The 18,349-nt window shown below is 36.9% G+C and overlaps 1 protein-coding gene across 2 annotated transcripts in view; it reads left to right on the forward strand.

Moving 5' to 3' along the window:
* The window catches only part of YES1 (YES proto-oncogene 1, Src family tyrosine kinase), a 74,226-nt gene that overhangs the window by 38,660 nt on the left and 17,217 nt on the right, over window positions 1-18,349 (forward strand). For both annotated transcript variants that reach the window (XM_043558414.1, XM_043558413.1), the window contains exons 2-3: window positions 13,472-13,744; window positions 16,516-16,615. In XM_043558414.1, the coding sequence (XP_043414349.1) occupies window positions 13,480-13,744; window positions 16,516-16,615 (365 nt within the window). In that variant the 5' untranslated portion in view covers window positions 13,472-13,479. The remainder of the gene's footprint in view (window positions 1-13,471; window positions 13,745-16,515; window positions 16,616-18,349) is intronic.

Here is an 18,349-nt window from a genome sequence, read left to right on the forward strand (position 1 = left end):
AAGCCATTTATGAAAAGCCCACAGCTAACATCATCCTCAACGGGGAAAAACTGAGAGCTTTTTCCCTGAGATCAGGAACACGACAGGGATGCCCACTCTCACCGCTGTTGTTTAACATAGTGCTGGAAGTTCTAGCATCAGCAATCAGACAACAAAAGGAAATCACAGGCATCAAAATTGGCAAAGATGAAGTCAAGCTTTCGCTTTTTGCAGATGACATGATATTATACATGGAAAATCCGATAGACTCCACCAAAAGTCTGCTAGAACTGATACATGAATTCAGCAAAGTTGCAGGATACAAAATCAATGTACAGAAATCAGTTGCATTCTTATACACTAACAATGAAGCAACAGAAAGACAAATACAGAAACTGATCCCATTCACAATTGCACCAAGAAGCATAAAATACTTAGGGATAAATCTAACCAAAGATGTAAAGGATCTGTATGCTGAAAACTATAGAAAGCTTATGAAGGTAATTGAAGAAGATTTAAAGAAATGGAAAGACATTCCCTGCTCATGGATTGGAAGAATAAATATTGTCAAAATGTCAATACTACCCAAAGCTATCTACACATTCAATGCAATCCCAATCAAAATTGCGCCAGCATTTTTCTCGAAACTAGAACAAGCAATCCTAAAATTCATATGGAACCACAAAAGGCCCTGAATAGCCAAAGTAATTTTGAAGAAGAAGACCAAAGCAGGAGGCATCACAATCCCAGACTTTAGCCTCTACTACAAAGCTGTCATCATCAAGACAGCATGGTATTGGCACCAAAACAGACACATAGACCAATGGAATAGAATAGAAACCCCAGAACTAGACCCACAAACGTATGGCCAACTCATCTTTGACAAAGCAGGAAAGAACATCCAATGGAAAAAAGACAGCCTCTTTAACAAATGGTGCTGGGAGAACTGGACAGCAACATGCAGAAGGGTGAAACTAGACCACTTTCTCACACCATTCACAAAAATAAACTCAAAATGGATAAAGGACCTGAATGTGAGACAGGAAACCATCAAAACCTTAGAGGAGAAAGCAGGAAAAGACCTCTCTGACCTCAGCCGTAGCAATCTCTTACTCGACACATCCCCAAAGGCAAGGGAATTAAAAGCAAAAGTGAATTACTGGGACCTTATGAAGATAAAAAGCTTCTGCACAGCAAAGGAAACAACCAACAAAACTAAAAGGCAACCAACGGAATGGGAAAAGATATTTGCAAATGACATATCGGACAAAGGGCTAGTCTCCAAAATCTATAAAGAGCTCACCAAACGCCACACCCGAAAAACAAATAACCCAGTGAAGAAATGGGCAGAAAACATGAATAGACACTTCTCTAAAGAAGACATCCAGATGGCCAACAGGCACATGAAAAGATGTTCAGCGTCGCTCCATATCAGGGAAATACAAATCAAAACCACACTCAGGTATCACCTCACGCCAGTCAGAGTGGCCAAAATGAACAAATCAGGAGACTATAGATGCTGGAGAGGATGTGGAGAAACGGGAACCCTTTTGCACTGTTGGGGGAATGCAAACTGGTGCAGCCGCTCTGGAAAGCAGTGTGGAGGTTCCTCAGAAAATTAAAAATAGACCTACCCTATGACCCAGCAATAGCACTGCTAGGAATTTACCCAAGGGATACAGGAGTACTGATGCATAGGGCCACTTGTACCCCGATGTTCATAGCAGCACTCTCAACAATAGCCAAATTATGGAAAGAGCCTAAATGTCCATCAACTGATGAATGGATAAAGAAATTGTGGTTTATATACACAATGGAGTACTACGTGGCAATGAGAAAAAATGAAATATGGCCTTCTGTAGCAACGTGGATGGAACTGGAGAGTGTGATGCTAAGTGAAATAAGCCATACAGAGAAAGACAGATACCATATGGTTTCACTCTTATGTGGATCCTGAGAAACTTAACAGGAACCCATGGGGGAGGGGAAGGAAAAAAAAAAGAAAAAAGAGGTTAGAGTGGGAGACAGCCAAAGCATAAGAGACTGTTAAAAACTGAGAACAAACTGAGGGTTGATGGTGGGTGGGAGGGAGTAGAGGGTGGGTGATGGGTATTGAGGAGGGTACCTTTTGGGATGAGCACTGGGTGTTGTATGGAAACCAATTTGACAATAAATTTCATATATATATAAAAAAAAAGAAGATTAACTCTTCTTTAAATGTTTGGTAGAATTCACCTGTAAATCCATCTGGTCCTGAACTTTTGTTTGTTGAGAGTTTTTTGATTACCACTTAAATTTTGTTGCTCGTCATCATTCTGTTCATATTTTTTATTAATTCCTGATTCAGTTTTGGAAGATTGAATGTTTCTAGGAATGTATCCATTTCTTCTTGGTTGTTCAATTTATTGGCATATAATTTTTCATAGTAGTGTTTTATAATCCTTTGTACATCTTTGGTGTCGGTTGTTACTTCTCCTTCATTTGATTTTATTCATTTGGGCCCCCTCTGTCTCTATTTTTCTCTCTTTGTGTCTCTGTCTTTCTGTCTCTGTTTTTTGTTGTTGTTGTTGTTCTGTTTTTCTTTTTTTTAAGATAAGTCTAACTAAATTACCAATTTGATCTTTTCAAGGAACCAACTCTTGGCTTCATTCATCATTTCTCTTGTTTCGTTAGTCTCTGTTTCACTTCTCTGATCTTTATGATTTTCTTTGACTAACTTTGGGCTTTGTTCTTTTTACAGTTTCTTTAGGTATTAGGTTAGGTTGTTGTTTTAAGATTTTTCTTGTTTCTTGAGGTAGACCAGGATTGTTGTAAATTTCCCTCTTAAAACTGTTTTTGCTGGGTCCCAAAGATTTTAGAGCCTGCATGCAGGAGTGGGGGATGGGCAGAAAGGGGGAGGCAGAGAATCCCAAGCAGGCACTGCACAGTGGCGAGCTGAAACCAAGAGTCAGACGATTAACTGACTAGCTACCCAGGCACCCTACGCTGGTTTGTTTTTAATTTCATTTGTCTCTGTGTATATTTTTATTTCCTCTCTTCTTCACTGATCCATTCATTATTTAGTAGTGTGTTGTTTAGCCTCCACATGTTTGGTTTTTTTCCTGCTGTTTTCTTGTAATTGATTTTTTATTTCATACCATTGTAATCAGAAAAGATGCCTGATAGGATTTCACTTTTCTTAAATTTATGGAAACTTATTCTGTGGCTACATGATTGATCTTGGAGAATGTTCCATGTGCACTTGAAAATAATGTATATTCTGTTGTTTTGGGTTGGAATGTTCTGTACATATCTGTCTAATGTGTCACTCAAAGACACTGTTTCCTCATTGATTTTTTTGACTGGATGATCTATCCATTGATGTACGTGATTGTTAAAATTCCCTGATAATATTGTATTAATGTTAGTCTCCCTTTATGTCTGTTAAAATTTGCTTTATGGATTTAGGTGCTTCAATGTCAAGTTCGTAGATACTTACAATTGCTGTAAGCACTTGTTGGATTGATACCTTTAGCATTAAGTAATGCTCCTTTGTTGCTTGTTATAGCCTTTTTTTTTAAAGTTTATTTTTGTGTAGGGGCGCCTGGGTGGCTGAGTTGGTTAAGTGTCCGATATTGGCTTGGGTCATGATCTCACGGTTCGTGCCCCATGTCAGGCTCTGTGCTGAGGGCTCAGAGCCTGGAGGCTGCTTCAGATTCTGTCTCCCTCGCTCTCTGCCCCTCCCCCACTTGTGCACGTGCGCTCTTTCTCTCCCTAAAATAAAACATTAAATAAATAAATAAATAAATAAATGTATGTATGTATGTATGTACGTACGTATGTATGTCTGTTTTGTCTGATACAAGTATTGCTACCCTGGCCTTCTTTTTTCGTTCTATTTTGCCTGGAGTATATTTTTCCATTCCTTTTTACTTTCAGTCTGTATGTGTGTCTTTAGGTTTGAAGTATGTCTCTTGTAGGCAGCATGTAGATGGGTCTGGTTTTTTTAATCTATTCTGTCACCTTATGTCTTGTTTGTTTGTTTTTTAAAGTTTATTTTTATTTATTTTGAGAGAGAGATAGCAAGTGGAGGAGGGGCAGAGAGAAAGGGAGAATCCCCAGAGGGCTTGCACTCATAAATGGGTCACAGACCTCACAAACGGTGAGACGATGACCTGAACCAAAATCCAGAGTCAAGCTTAACTGACTGAGCCACCCAGGTGCCCCACCTTATGTCTTTTGATTGAAACATTTAAACCATTTACATGTAAAGTAATTACTGATAGGTGTATACATATTGCCATTTTGTTAATTGTTTTGAATTATTTTTTTCTAAATAATTGTTATTTCAAAATAACTTTCTTGCTCTCTTTCCTTGCAACTGATGATTTTCTTTAGTGTGTTATGCTTGGCTTGGCTTTCTCTTTATTTTTTGTTTACCTATTAAAGGTTTTTGGTTACCATGAATTTCATACATATGTGGGTTTTGAGAGGGAAAAGAAAGACTTAGGATTGTTGACAATGTAGAGCAACTGAAATTCATATTCGTTGCTGGTAGGGATACCAAATGGTACAGCTACTATGGAAAACAGTTCAGCTTCTTATGATAAAGGGTATGCTTAATTTTATATGCGCAAGCAGTTTCATTTCTAGGTATTTATGGTGGTGGGGTACAACATATGTGCCCACACAAAGACTTGTACAAGAATGTTCATAGTTACTAATAGCCCCAAACTGGAACAGACCAAATAGCCATTAACAAGTGAATGGATAAATAATGGTATATTCCTAAAGTGGAATTCTATTTAGTGGTAAAAATTATTGAACTACCTATATATGTAGCATCACGGAAGTATCTGAGATAGACAATGCTTGTGGGGGGGGGGGAGGGAGCCAGATTCAAGAGACTACACATGTTATGAGTCTATATATATGAAACTCTAAAAAGGATAAATCTTGAGTTAGACAAAACAGATCAGTGGTTGCTTAGGGCTAGGATTAGAACTGATAGGAAAAGCGAACGACAGAACCTTCTGGAGGAGATTGAAATGTTGTATATTGTGAGTGTAGTATTGGTTGCACAGTTGTAGATATTTGCCATAACTCATTGAACTGTACACTTTAAGTGGGTGCATTTTATTGTATGTAAATTACACTTCAAAGTTGATTTTAAAAATAGTTTAGGAAAAAAATTGTAATAATACCTAAGAGAAGAAATTTCCATAATTTTAAGTACACATTTCTCAAAAAGTCTTAAAGTAGTAGTAATATTCAAAGTAAGAATTAGTCTTGTGTTTGAGCAAATATTCACACACATTATGCTCTATCAAATATCGATGTGAAATAGCTTGCTAGGAATTTTAATTTTACCTTTATAGGCTGTGAGTTTTACAATATCTCAGATTTCTACAAACACTTTAAAGGGAGTTTAGGATCTCTTTTTGGTAAGCTATTGAATCCTGACAGATTGAAAGGCATTAATATACTAACTATTGTCAGGTGACTTGAGTAGTTTATTATTGAGTAGTTATTATTCCACCTTCAAGTTAACAGAGAACAAAATGAAAACTGGCTTATACAGTAGATATTATTTCACATAATAAGATTTCTGGAACTAAAGGATGTTCTAGGATTATAGTAGGGTTTACAGTTCAATACCTGAGCAGTATCATGAAGGACCCAAGTTCCTTTCATCTTTCTGCCTTACTATTCTTACTATGTTAGTGTACTCCTGTCAGAGGAGTGCTTTGCCATCCCTGGATGGTTGTCTCAGATTTAGGCATCACAGATAATAACACCTAGGGAAGGAAAATGGAATATTCCCATTTTGTATTCCTTTTTACAAGTGAGGGAAACATCCGAGAAGCCCATGCTCATGGCTTAACACATTTAATTGCGGAAAGGGATAAGACTACATGAGTGGCTTGAATGAAACATTATTTACAATGAAATTGACAAATGGAAGGTTAACAAAATCAGATAATTACTTTTTATTAAAGTAGGGAGAAGAATGACTGAGTAACCCAAGTATATGCTGTATTAGATTGTGCTAAGGCTCTGAAGGACAGGGACAGTGAACTAGACAAAGAAATAGAAAATGTCTTGATAAAAGTGTGTGTTCCCAACTTATGAAGATGCTGCGTTCCAAAAATTCTCCATATTTTCATGGCCTACTAAGTACTAGCTTACTGCAGTCTAGCTTTTATCTTCATGATGCTACAGCAGAAATGCTCTTGCTGCAGTCACCAATGAGCTCCTAATTACCAGTCAGCGGGCCTATTAAAATCAGTTGAAATACTACTTGACTTCATTTTGGTCTGTAGCATTATTAGACATTTTCTTCCTTAAAGTCTTTTTATTCTTACTGTACTATTCTGTTTCTTATTTTTTTTCAATGTTTATTTTTGAGAGACAGAGACGGAGCATGAACAGGGAAGGGGGAGGGCCAGAGAGAGAGAGAGAGAGAGAGAGAGAGACAGAGGGAGACACAGAATCTGAAGTAGGCTCCAGGCTCTGAGTTGTCAGCACAGAGCCCGATGAGGGGCTCGAACTCACAAACCGTGAGATCATGACCTGAGCCAAAGTCGGACACTTCACCAACTGAGTCACACATGTGCCCCATCTTATTAAAAATGTATTACATTATTATAAATGTATTGTAAAATATTGTAAGTAACAAAAAATTCTTTGTTACCCACATTTAATATATTAACATTTCTCTATTTGCTTTACGTTTCTTTTAAGAAAGAAAAAAATTGCAACAGGTACAATTGAAACCTCCCAATCCATTCCACTCTCTCGATGTTCTTTTCCAACCATGTTTTTATATTTATGGAAGTACTCCCAGCTCTAATTGTTGCTTCCTAATTTCTTTGCCTATTTATTCCCTATATGTAGGTATCCTGTACCGTTACATGAATTCTTCAAACCCCTGCAAATCTTTCCTTGTGAAAATATTTTTGTTTACTCTTTCTCTGGTTTCTGCCTTTTTCCCTAAGTTTTAGACATATTATCAATCCTCTACTAGATATTTTCAATATGATGCCCCAAAGGCACCTAAAACTAACATCTGAATGAATGAACTGTGTCCAGAAAAACCTGTTTCTCTTCTAATTCAGTTACGGTATTACTCTGCACCCAGTTCAAACTAGAAATCTTGGAGTCATCTATTCCATAACACACATATCATTAACTATTTTAGTGTTTGGTAAATACTGGCAAGTGAATAAATAACTCCTTTTCCTTCATATCTCCTCTACCTATATCCAACTGATCATCTACACTTCATATTCTACTTAATATTCACTTCGTTAGTGTTTTCCTCTCATCTCTGGCCCCATAGTGTTTCTGCTGTCCCTTATCACATGGAGCATTGCAGTAGGTTTATAGCTTGGCTGTCATCATTTCTTTCTTTGTGCTCTTTAATTCATACTTCTACCATAGTTATATTTAAACACATATTGTCGCCTGCTGTTCACCTTTTTAAAAGTCTTGAATAACTTCCCAGTGCTCCCTGGATAAAGTCTGAAATAATTCCCTTCATGTGTAAATTGTCCTCTACCTTTAGCCTCTGTCCCACCATCTCATAGACACCCCCATATACTCCTGTCACAGAGATGTTTTCTTCCCTAAACACCATGCTTTTCAAACGTCTGAACCATTCTGCACTTTTCATTATTCCTGGAATAACCTATTTCCTCTTCCCCAAATCTCCAGCTCTTCAAGACCCAGGTCACATTCCCCTTTTTCAAAATTTTCTTTCCCAAGCACTCTGGACAGAGCTTATAACTTACTTTTTAGTCTCGTGGTGTTTTATACATACTTCGCCTCCACCATTTTTCACATTTTACAATACTGTACTTGTTTCCTATACTTATTTGTTACCTTTTTTTTTTTTTTAAAGGGACCATTTCTTGACATTTCCAGCTCTTTATAGTGTTTAATAAATATGTTAATAAATATGTATGTGTATGTTAGCAGTGTGGAACTTGAAGAGGCTTTCCCATATAACTGTTCTAAATGATGCTATGATTCTAGGACACCCCATAAAAATCTGTTTAACTCATGTTGCACCTGAAGTTTAAAAATGTAAATCATATCCTACACTTTTATAATCCTGTTTCTAAAGGAGATGGGAAGCAGTAATAACTCCTTTGTGTTCATACTGGGGTGCTGGACCAAAAATGAGTCTATCCAGGCATCTATTGGAAAGGGCAAATTGGTAGAAGTGAGAAGTTGGACCAAAGACTCTGGATTAAGAAAAAAGGCCGGAGGACAGTTAAGAGTAGTAATGGAAGACTGGAAGCCGGGGGGGGGGGGGTAGGTCTGACTCTGGAAGGAAGAAGGGTTAAGTCAGTGATGTTTTCCAGAGAGAAAAGACCTAAGCAATAATTGCAGATAAAGAAAAAGATGAAAATGAGGAATTAAGGGAGCTGGGAATAGAAAAGGAGGTGGGTGAATAATTATGGTAATTGCAGTTATGAATCGATATATTTCAGTTGGCCTGTTTTGTGAATATATATTGATTGTTGGTTAAAATCCTCCCTTCATCTTTGAGTATTGAGTCAAAATTTGCCAATCTGATGAGCAAGAAAGGTACCTTTTAAAATTTGCATTTATTAGAGGACTGGAAAGGTCGGACATCTCCTTATACTGCTTATTGGCCTTTCATATTTCATTTGTAAATTATCTCTTGATAGGCTTCCCTGTTTTTTTGAGGGGCTGTCTTTTTTTTTTAACATGTAAAATGTCAACCAGTTTTCATATGTGTACATTTCTGTGTTAGACTGAGTAAGAACATGAGCAAGTACAAAGATACTTTCCCTTTTCTCATATCTTTAACTTTGCTTAAGACTTTTTTGTCCCTACTCCTGTTCCCCACACAGAAGTTAGATAATCATGCATCTAGGCTTTTCTTTTAAGGTTTCTACTTTTACATTATGCTTTAAAACACTTTTCCAACTAGATTATGAAACATGGTTAGTTTCTTCTAATACTTTTAGAAGCAGATACCTTTTATGTAATTAGCTTATAGTTCCCTCAAAGTGTGTTCATTAGAAATTTAAATTTCCACTCCCAGTTATGTTTTGATGCTTATACTTAACTGTCACATCTTAAGAATATACTCATTTAAGATAATGATCTGATGGGGCGCCTGCGTGGCGCAGTTGGTTAAGCGTCCGACTTCAGCCAGGTCACGATCTCGCGGTCCGTGAGTTCGAGCCCCGCGTCGGGCTCTGGGCTGATGGCTCAGAGGCTGGAGCCTGTTTCCGATTCTGTGTCTCCCTCTCTCTCTGCCCCTCCCCCGTTCATGCTCTGTCTCTCTCTGTCCCAAAAATAAATAAACGTTGAAAAAAAAATTTTTTTAAAAAGATAATGATCTGAAAATCTTCCAGCTTTGAGGTTCTGAGAGTTTCTGTTTTCATATTTATAGCTACATTTATTTTATAGTGCTTAATTTTTTTTTTTTTGCATTTTTATTGTTTTAAGTAATTTACACCCAATGTGGTGGGTCCAAGATCCAAAGTTGCATGCTCTACCAACTGAGCTAGCCAGGTGCCCCTAGAATGTTTTTAATTGAAGTATAATTAATATACAGTGTTAGGTTTCAGGTATACAACACAGTGACTTGACAATTTCATAACAATACTCAGTGTTTACCATGATAAGTGTAGTTGCTATCTGTCATCATACAATGTTATTACAATATTATTGACTGTATTCCTTATGCTGTACTTTTCATCTCTGTGACTTATTGTATCTCTTAATCTTCTTTACTTACCCCATCCCTCCACTCTGACAACTACCAGTTCTGTTTTTAAGAGTCTGGTTTTTTGTTTGTTTGCTGTTTTTTAGATTCCACATATAAGTGAAATCATATGGTACTTGTCTTTCCCTGACTTATTTTACTTAGCATAATATCCTCTAGGTCCATCCATATTGTCACCTATGGCAAGATCTCATTTTTTTTTTTTATAGCTGAGTAATATTCCCATTATTTACACACATCCCACACATATTTATCCATTCATCTATGTATAGACACTTGGATTGCTTCCATATGTTGGCTATTGTAAATAATCTTGCAGTTAACATAGGGGTGCATAGTGAAATTGCTGGATCATATGATATTTCTATTTTTGATTTTTTTTAAGAACCTCAATACTGTTCATTACCGCCAACAGTGCATGAAGTTTCCCTTTATCCACATTCTTGCCAGTACTTGTTATTTCTTTTTGGTATTAACCATTCTGATAGGAGGTAATATCTCATTGTGGATTTGATTTGCATTTCTCTGGTGACTAATGATGTTGAGCATCTTTTCATGTGTCTTTTGTCCTTTTATGTGTATATCTTCTTTGGAAAAATGTTCAGTTCTTCTGCCCATTTGTCAATCAGATTATATGTTTTTTTGGTGTTTAATTGTATAAATTATTTTTTTTAATTTTTTTAAAGTTTATTTATTTTTGACAGATTCAGAGTGCAAGCATGAGCTGGGGAGGGGCAGAGAGAGAGAGGGAGACACAGAATCCGAAGCAGGCTCCAGGCTCCAAGCTGTCAGCACAGAGCCTGATGCGGGGCTCGAACTCATGAACTGCGAGATCATGACCTGGGCTGAAGTCGGACGCTCAACCGACTGAGCCACCCAGGCGCCCCTAATTGTATAAATTCTTTATATATTTTGGATACTAACCTCTTATTGGACATATCAGTCGCAAATATCTTCTTCCATTTACTGAGTTGCTTTTTTGTTTTGTTGATGGTGTCCTTTGCTATGCAAAACCTTTTTATTTTGGTGTAGTCACAATTGTTTATTTTTGCTTTTGTTTCCCTTGCCTGACAAGATCAAAAAATGTTGCTAAGGCTGATGTCAGAAAGATTACTACTTAACATTTTGTTTTTCTTCTAGGAGTTTTATGGTTTCAGGTCTCACATTTGTGTTTTAATCCATTTTGAGTTTTTTTTCTTTTCATTTTGAGTGTATTTTTGTGTGTAGTATAGGAAAGTGGTCCAGTTTCATTCTTTTGCATGTAGTCATCCAGTTTCCCCAACACCATTTATTGAAAAGACTTTTTCCCCATTGTATATTCTTTCCTTTGTCGTAGATTAATTGACCATATAAGCATGGGTTTATTTCTGGGCTCTCTATGCTGTTTCACTGACCTTTGGGTCTGTTTTTATGCCAGTACCATACTGTTTTGATTGATTACTATAACTGTAGTATATCTTGAAATGTATGATTATGATACTTCAGTTTTGTTCTTTCTCAAGTCTGCCTATCTTATTCATGTCCTGTGTGGTTCTATACAATTATTAGGATTATTCTACTTTTGTAGAAAATACTATTGGTATTTTGATAGGGATTACATTGAATCTGTAGACTGTTTTGGTGTTATAAACATTTTAATGATATTAATTCTTCCAGTCTATGAGCATGGTATACCTTTCCATTTGTTTTGTCTTCAACTTCTTTCATCAGTGTTTTATAGTTTTCAGTGTACAGGTCTTTAACCTCTTTAGTTAAATCCATTCCTAGCCTTTTTTTTTTTTTTTTTAGTGTAATTATAAATGGGATTGTTTTCTTAATTTCTCTTCTACTTTATTATTAGTGGGTAGAACTACAACAAATTTCTGTATATTAATTTTGTAGCTTCTAACTTTAGTGAATTCATTCATCAGTTCTAATAGTTTTTGGTGGAGTCTTTAGGGTTCTCTGTATATTGTATTATGTCTCTGCAAATAGTGGCAATTTTACTTCTTCCTTACCAATTTGGTTGCCCTTTATTTCTTGTCTGATTACTGCAATATAGCTACATTTTAGATGTTATATAGCTAAGGTCATAAATATTCAGTCTTTGTGAATTCATGAGGCAATCATCTTAATCACTCACCTACTTCCTTTTGAATGCCATGTAAGAAAGGAAAAACTGTAAAATTAGAATGACCCTTAAAAGGAAGTGAATTAATGAAATCCCCATTAGTGCTCCCATAAGAAGTGAATAAAATAATGCAGATTTGTAATATTAGTAACCTATTATATGAGTCATGTTTGTAAGATGCACAAAGAGATGAGTAACTCTTGATTTTAAGAAATGTATTGCCAGTAATTTGGGGGTAGGGTGGGAATTACACCAGTAAGCAAAAAACAAGATACAAAATGGTAAGGTAAGCATTCCATATAAAAATCTCCCCAAAAGTACACTGGACGTTTTAAGGAAGACAATATTTTGCCATTTATGGGGAAAAGCCTGAATGGAAAAGTAGCATTGGTGACATTCAGTGAATGGATAGAACTATAGCAGGTAGAGAAGTTTTAGATGTAAAAATCCCCACAAAATTGGGAAATCACAGGGCATATGTATTGGGGAAACAGGAAAGTGTGTGTGTGTAGATAAGCATAAGGAAATAATAGGAGATAAAGTTGGAAAGATAGAGTGGGATTGGATTTGGTAAGCATTGGGAGTGTGACTGTAGATAAGGAAGAAAAAAGTTACAGAACTACCCTGTTCTATACATGGTAGCTACTAGCCACATATAGACACTGAGCACTTGAAATGTACCTGGTCCAAATAGAAATGTACTATAAGTTTAAAATACATAACAGACTTCTGAGACTTAGTACAAAAAAAGAATGTAAACTCTGTCATTAAAAATTTTTTTATTGATATGTTGAAATAATTGTATTTTATATGCAGTAGATTAAATAAAATCTATCATTTAAATAAATTTTATTTTTTTATTAAAAAATTTGTTTATTGTTTATTTATTTTGGGAGAGAAAGTATGCACACGTGCTCACGCATGAGCGGGAAGGGGCTGAAAGAGAGGGAGAGAGAGAATCCCAGGCAGTAACCGTGAGATCATGATCTGAGTCGAAAGAGAGTCCACCGCTTAACCGACTGAACCACACAGGCGCCCCTTCTTTTTATATTTTTTAACTTGGCTGCTAGAAGATTGAAAATTATGTATGTGGCTCAGGTTATATTTCTATTACAAAGGGCTTTTATAGATAGAAGGAATACAGCTGGTATTTGCTAGTATTTACTACGTGCCGCATATTGTCTGTAACCTATAATAAACTTAAGTTAATCGTCATAGAAAACTTTATGAAGTGATGTTATTATTATCCCTCTTTTTCATGTAAAGGTAAGGTACAGAGAGGTTGGGCAGCTACTCCGCTAGTATGTAGAAAGCCAGGATTCAAATGTAGGCGCCTCTGGCTTCAGAGCCAGTGGCTTTCCCAGCACACTATGGCATGTTGTCATTGGACCATTAAATTAAAGGTGGTTGAGCTGGAGAATGATATGATTGGAATGATGCCTCAGCAGACTTGTAATAAAGATAAGTAAGGAGAAGAAATTCCATTTTTAGTTGTCTAGTTTTTTATTTTGTTAATGTTACTTTTTTGTGGAAGAACAATTCCTTGTTTAAAGTGAAATTTTAAATTGAGGTTTTTTTTGAAGTATCCTTTATATTAACCACTTCTCAAAATATTTGCCTTACCACCTTTGTAGATTTGATAATGGGCTGCATTAAAAGTAAAGAGAACAAAAGTCCAACCATTAAATATAGAACTGAAAGCACTCCAGAGCCTGTCAGTGCAAGTGTCAGCCATTATGGAGCAGAACACACGGCAGTGGCCCCATCGTCTTCAACAAAGGGAGCATCTGTTAATTTTAACAGTCTTTCCATGACACCATTTGGAGGATCCTCAGGGGTGACACCTTTTGGAGGAGCATCTTCTTCATTCGCAGTAGTGCCAAGTTCATATCCTGCTGGTTTAACAGGTGAGATTTAAATGGACAGTTCTGTTGTCTGTTTGGGAATGTGACCTTAGGCAGTACATTCAAAGAAAGATAACTGCTTGTAAGAAAGATAAGTTCCTGGGGGACTTAATAAGTTTATGTGAAAATTAAACTTCTAACGTAAAAATTAAAGTGTTATTGTATACATAGATATTGTTCTGGAAAATTTGGTGATTATCGACTGGTTATACCATTATTTCATTTTTCATTTTTCAAGTAATTATGAAGTGCCTGCTATGTGGCAGGTACTGGGGTTATAAAAATTAAAAACATGTACCCCTCCCTCAAGAATGTTATAAGTTTTCAGGTTTATAATGTACTATCCAGTATTAAAATATTATAGTAGTTACTTAATATTAAATGGTAATGTAGTGATGATGGTATTTTTTTTTTATCAGATACTGATTGATTTTAAAAAGAAAAGTCCTAAGGCTCAGAGTTAAATGATTTTTTTTTTCAGAGCCAGAGATAAGCAAGAGAGACAAGGTTTAATGTTCTGTTCCAGAACTCCATTTATTACTTTATGATATACTTTCAGAGAACAGGAAGAAGTGACAGCTGACAACCTTTCATGGAGCCCAGAAATGCTCTAAAAAATTAGTTAGAAACTTTAAAAAGATTTCTTTTGTGGAAGGTTTCCACATCAGGATACTTTTTCCCTTGAGTAACAAAACATAACTGGTTTTAAAAAGGTAGAGTGAGCTCTAGGATTCCTTGATATAACAGTAGTTTTTTAATGTCATCAAGGACTTGAGTCCTTGATCTCTTTCCAGTAGCCCTTAGAGTTTCTTCTTTAACCTTAGGCTTGGCAAAACAGCTGCTAGCATCAAATTGAGCAACAACATGTGTCCTTCCTTAACAATCAGAGGGGGCAAAAGTGGAATCTGTTCTATAAGCTTGGACTATAAATTTGTCCCTTCAGTGTGCTTACCTCTAAACCAATAATAGTGCTAGAGGAATGCCATAAGTGAATTCTATGAGACTGTTCGTTTTGAGGAGTTGTGGACATCAAAGGGTCAATTATAGTTTAATTCCCAACTCCCTAACTCTAAATACCTCAGTAACGGATCGCCATGATGGTGTTCTCAGTTATCATCAAAAGTTTAAGTTATTTTCAGAATTATATGTTTGGGAAAGACAGTAGTCCAGAATGGTTCAAGTAAATGTTGATCCTTAAGGACCATAGTTCAGTTACCTAAGCACTTTACTTATGTCCATTTAATAAAGGTGAAAGCCCTTTAGCTGATCAAGGAAAGCAGTCTTGAGATATCATTTGATCTGTTTTGATTGATGAGAATGACCTAAATATGTGCAGAGCTGGAAAAAGAACTTTCTGGGGAAGAGAGAACAACAGCAGAGTTTAGGAGGTACAGATGAACCTGGCAGTTTTGAGGACCAATGAGGACAACAGAGGGTAGAATTGATTACTATAAGATTGAAGAGTTAGGATTACTCAGGACCTCAAAGATTCTGGTAAGAAGTTTGGATTTTATTCAAAAGCCAAGAAAAAGCAGTTGAAGAAATTTATTTTTTATTTTATTTTATTTAAAAAAAATTTTTTTTTTCAACGTTTATTTATTTTTGGGACAGAGAGAGACAGAGCATGAACGGGGGAGGGGCAGAGAGAGAGGGAGACACAGAATCGGAAACAGGCTCCAGGCTCCGAGCCATCAGCCCAGAGCCCGACGCGGGGCTCGAACTCACGGACCGCGAGATCGTGACCTGGCTGAAGTCGGACGCTCAACCGACTGCGCCACCCAGGCGCCCCTCCAGTTGAAGAAATTTAAATAGAGGATTTGCATAATTGAATTTCCTTTTTTTAAAAACCACTGTGGCAACTAACTGTGTGGAGAATGTATATAAGGAAGCAGGTACAGAAGTGGGTTAGGAGGCTACTTCTCTCAAGAGTCCTAGCACTCAGAGATTACAAGGGTTTGGATGAAGGTGGCAGCAGTGGAAATGGAAAAGAAAGTAGATAAGAGGTATTTTAGAGGTAGAGCTAACAGTGCTAGTATAGGGACTTGGTTGAGTACCTGATCAGATAGTGCCATTTGCTTAGGCATTCAAGTAGACATGTCAGATAGGCAGTTAATACATGACCGGAGCTCAGGGGAGAAGAGTAAATCAATCCATTCTATTCTTCTGTTTGCAGGTAATGGTTTAGTTGTGTAGTGTCCTGATCTGTTAAGCATTTGTGTACAGTGCTCTGTATGACAGTTATTTTTGGAATTTATAATTCATATCAGTCATATCACTTAATTTCTAAGAAAAACAAGCCATTTTTAACTTTTAAGTGTTCAGTATACTAACTAATCTTACTAAATCCCTAGCTGTTACTAGGAAGGATCAGTCTTACAGATGGAAATGTTCACCCATTGTTTATCAGAAATTGAGATGATCAGTGCCAGTAATTTGCAGTACTTGTTAATGCTTTTTCTGCCAAAGAATTAATTTGAACTTTGACTGTCTTTCCAAGTCAGAGACCTTGCTACTATGAACCAGAGTTAAATTTGTTTCTGTAGGTGTATAGAATTTTAGAATTTGTAGCTTACAGTAGTTTCATGGGAAGTCTTGAGAGCATCTTTCTAACTAAGCTCTAGCTGCCCAAGTCTCCATTTAAAAATAGATTCTGGAGACTAGGAAGAAAATTATGCTTAGCTTTTTTGCTGACAATTTTTTTTCTCTATTTTACTTTATCCATATAATTACCTTGGTTGTTTTTTTGTTTTTGTCTTTGTTTTTGGCTCCGATAGGTGGTGTTACTATATTTGTGGCCTTATATGATTATGAAGCTAGAACTACAGAAGACCTTTCATTCAAGAAGGGTGAACGGTTTCAAATAATTAACAACACGTAAGTGTTGGGAATGTTTTGTGAGGGGGAAGTACTGACAGAAACCTAGTCTTCATGCCGAAACCACTTAACTGGTTGATTTCTGAATCATGAGAGTGGTGAGGCATGGGTCTCTGCCCACTGGGTTGGATGATGCATTTAGTTTCTTGAGACACATGGCATAATAACTACTGCTGTAGCCAGAAGTTATTACTTCTACAAATTGTGCTGCAATGTGTGTTTTGCCATGAACAGTAGAGATTAAAGAGTGAAGAATAAGGGAGTAGATGCAAGTAAGTACGTTACTTAAAAAAAAAGAAGTCTGTAGAATTCTATGCTCCTGTTTAAGTGTAAGATGATTTAAGGATCTTATTTCTTTCTCTTAAAAAGACAAAGGAAAAAGTCCAGGGAGGGAACCCCAGCATCCCGAACTGATCACATTAAGTTGCTTTGTTCTTAGGTGATTCTTAGACATTCAGTGTCCCATTAAGAATTCAATGCTTGAATTGAAAATTCAATTCTTTGGGGGTGCCTGGGTTACTCAGTTCGTCTCCCCCCACCCTCCCCGACTTGCACACACTCTCTCTCTCTCAAATAAAAAGAAAATAAAATTTAAAAAAAGAAAATTCAGTGCTTGTTATGGAAAATAAATCCCATAATTTCATTAGCAGGCATAGCAACCAGCTCATAACTTATCAAAATATATATTCTGGTCTCTTCCAGTCATATTTCCAAACTTTCTTGTTCCCATTTGTTATCTATTATTGTTCCAGAATATAAAATATGATCATGTCTGTCTGCTTTAAAATCCTACAGTAGCTCCCAGTTGCTGTCAAGATAAAAGGAGTAACAATGGTAGACGTCAGTCATGGAGCTGCTTCCCCTTCCTCACTTAACTGCCCAGCCATAGTAAATTGCTTATAATTGTATGAATACACTGGGGTTTCTCACCTTTCTTTTTCTTTTTCTTTTTTTTAAGTTTATTTATTTTGAGGGAGGCAGCAGAGAGGTAGAGAGAGAGGGAGGGAGAGAGTGAATCCCACGCAGGCACCGTATTGTCAGCACAGAGCCCATATGGGGTTCAGTCTCATGAACCGTGAGATCATGACCTGAGTGGGAATCAAGAGTCAGATGCTTAACCAACTGAGCCACCCAGGTGCCCCCTCACCTTTCCTTGCCTTCACACGTAGTTTCTTTTTTCTGGAATGGGTCTTTCTGGCTCTCCAATTTTTTTTTTCTTTTGTCTGGCCAACCCTGCTCATCCTTCAAAACATATATTCCTGTATCATTTCTCAAGGAGGCCTTTCTTCACATTCTTCCTCTGCTATTGGCCCACACCCCATCTCCTGCTGGATTCAGTTTCTGCCTTACTGGTTGAGGTGGCACCATCTACAAACCTCAATCATAGCTGCCATCACTACTTTGGATTATAATGTATCGTGTGCTTTTCATTCTTCTAGACCAGTGGTTCTCACCTTGGGGAAAAATTGTCCAGGGACATTTGGCAATATCTGGAGACATTTTTAGTTGTTATAGTCAGGGTCCCTCTACTATCTTCTAGTGGGTAGAGGCCAGGGGTATTGCTGAACATCCTACAATGCACAGAACAGCCCCAACAACAAAGAATTATCCAGCACAAAGAGTCAGTAGCGCCAAGGTTGAGAAATTCTTCTCAGGCTGAGTTTCTGGAGGGTATAGACTGTCTTTTTACTTCTGTTTCCAGCATACCTTCTCATAAAGTCTGTCACTTAAAGG

Source organism: Prionailurus bengalensis, chromosome D3 (genome assembly GCF_016509475.1).
Source record: "Prionailurus bengalensis isolate Pbe53 chromosome D3, Fcat_Pben_1.1_paternal_pri, whole genome shotgun sequence".
NCBI classification, from domain to species: domain Eukaryota; kingdom Metazoa; phylum Chordata; class Mammalia; order Carnivora; family Felidae; genus Prionailurus; species Prionailurus bengalensis.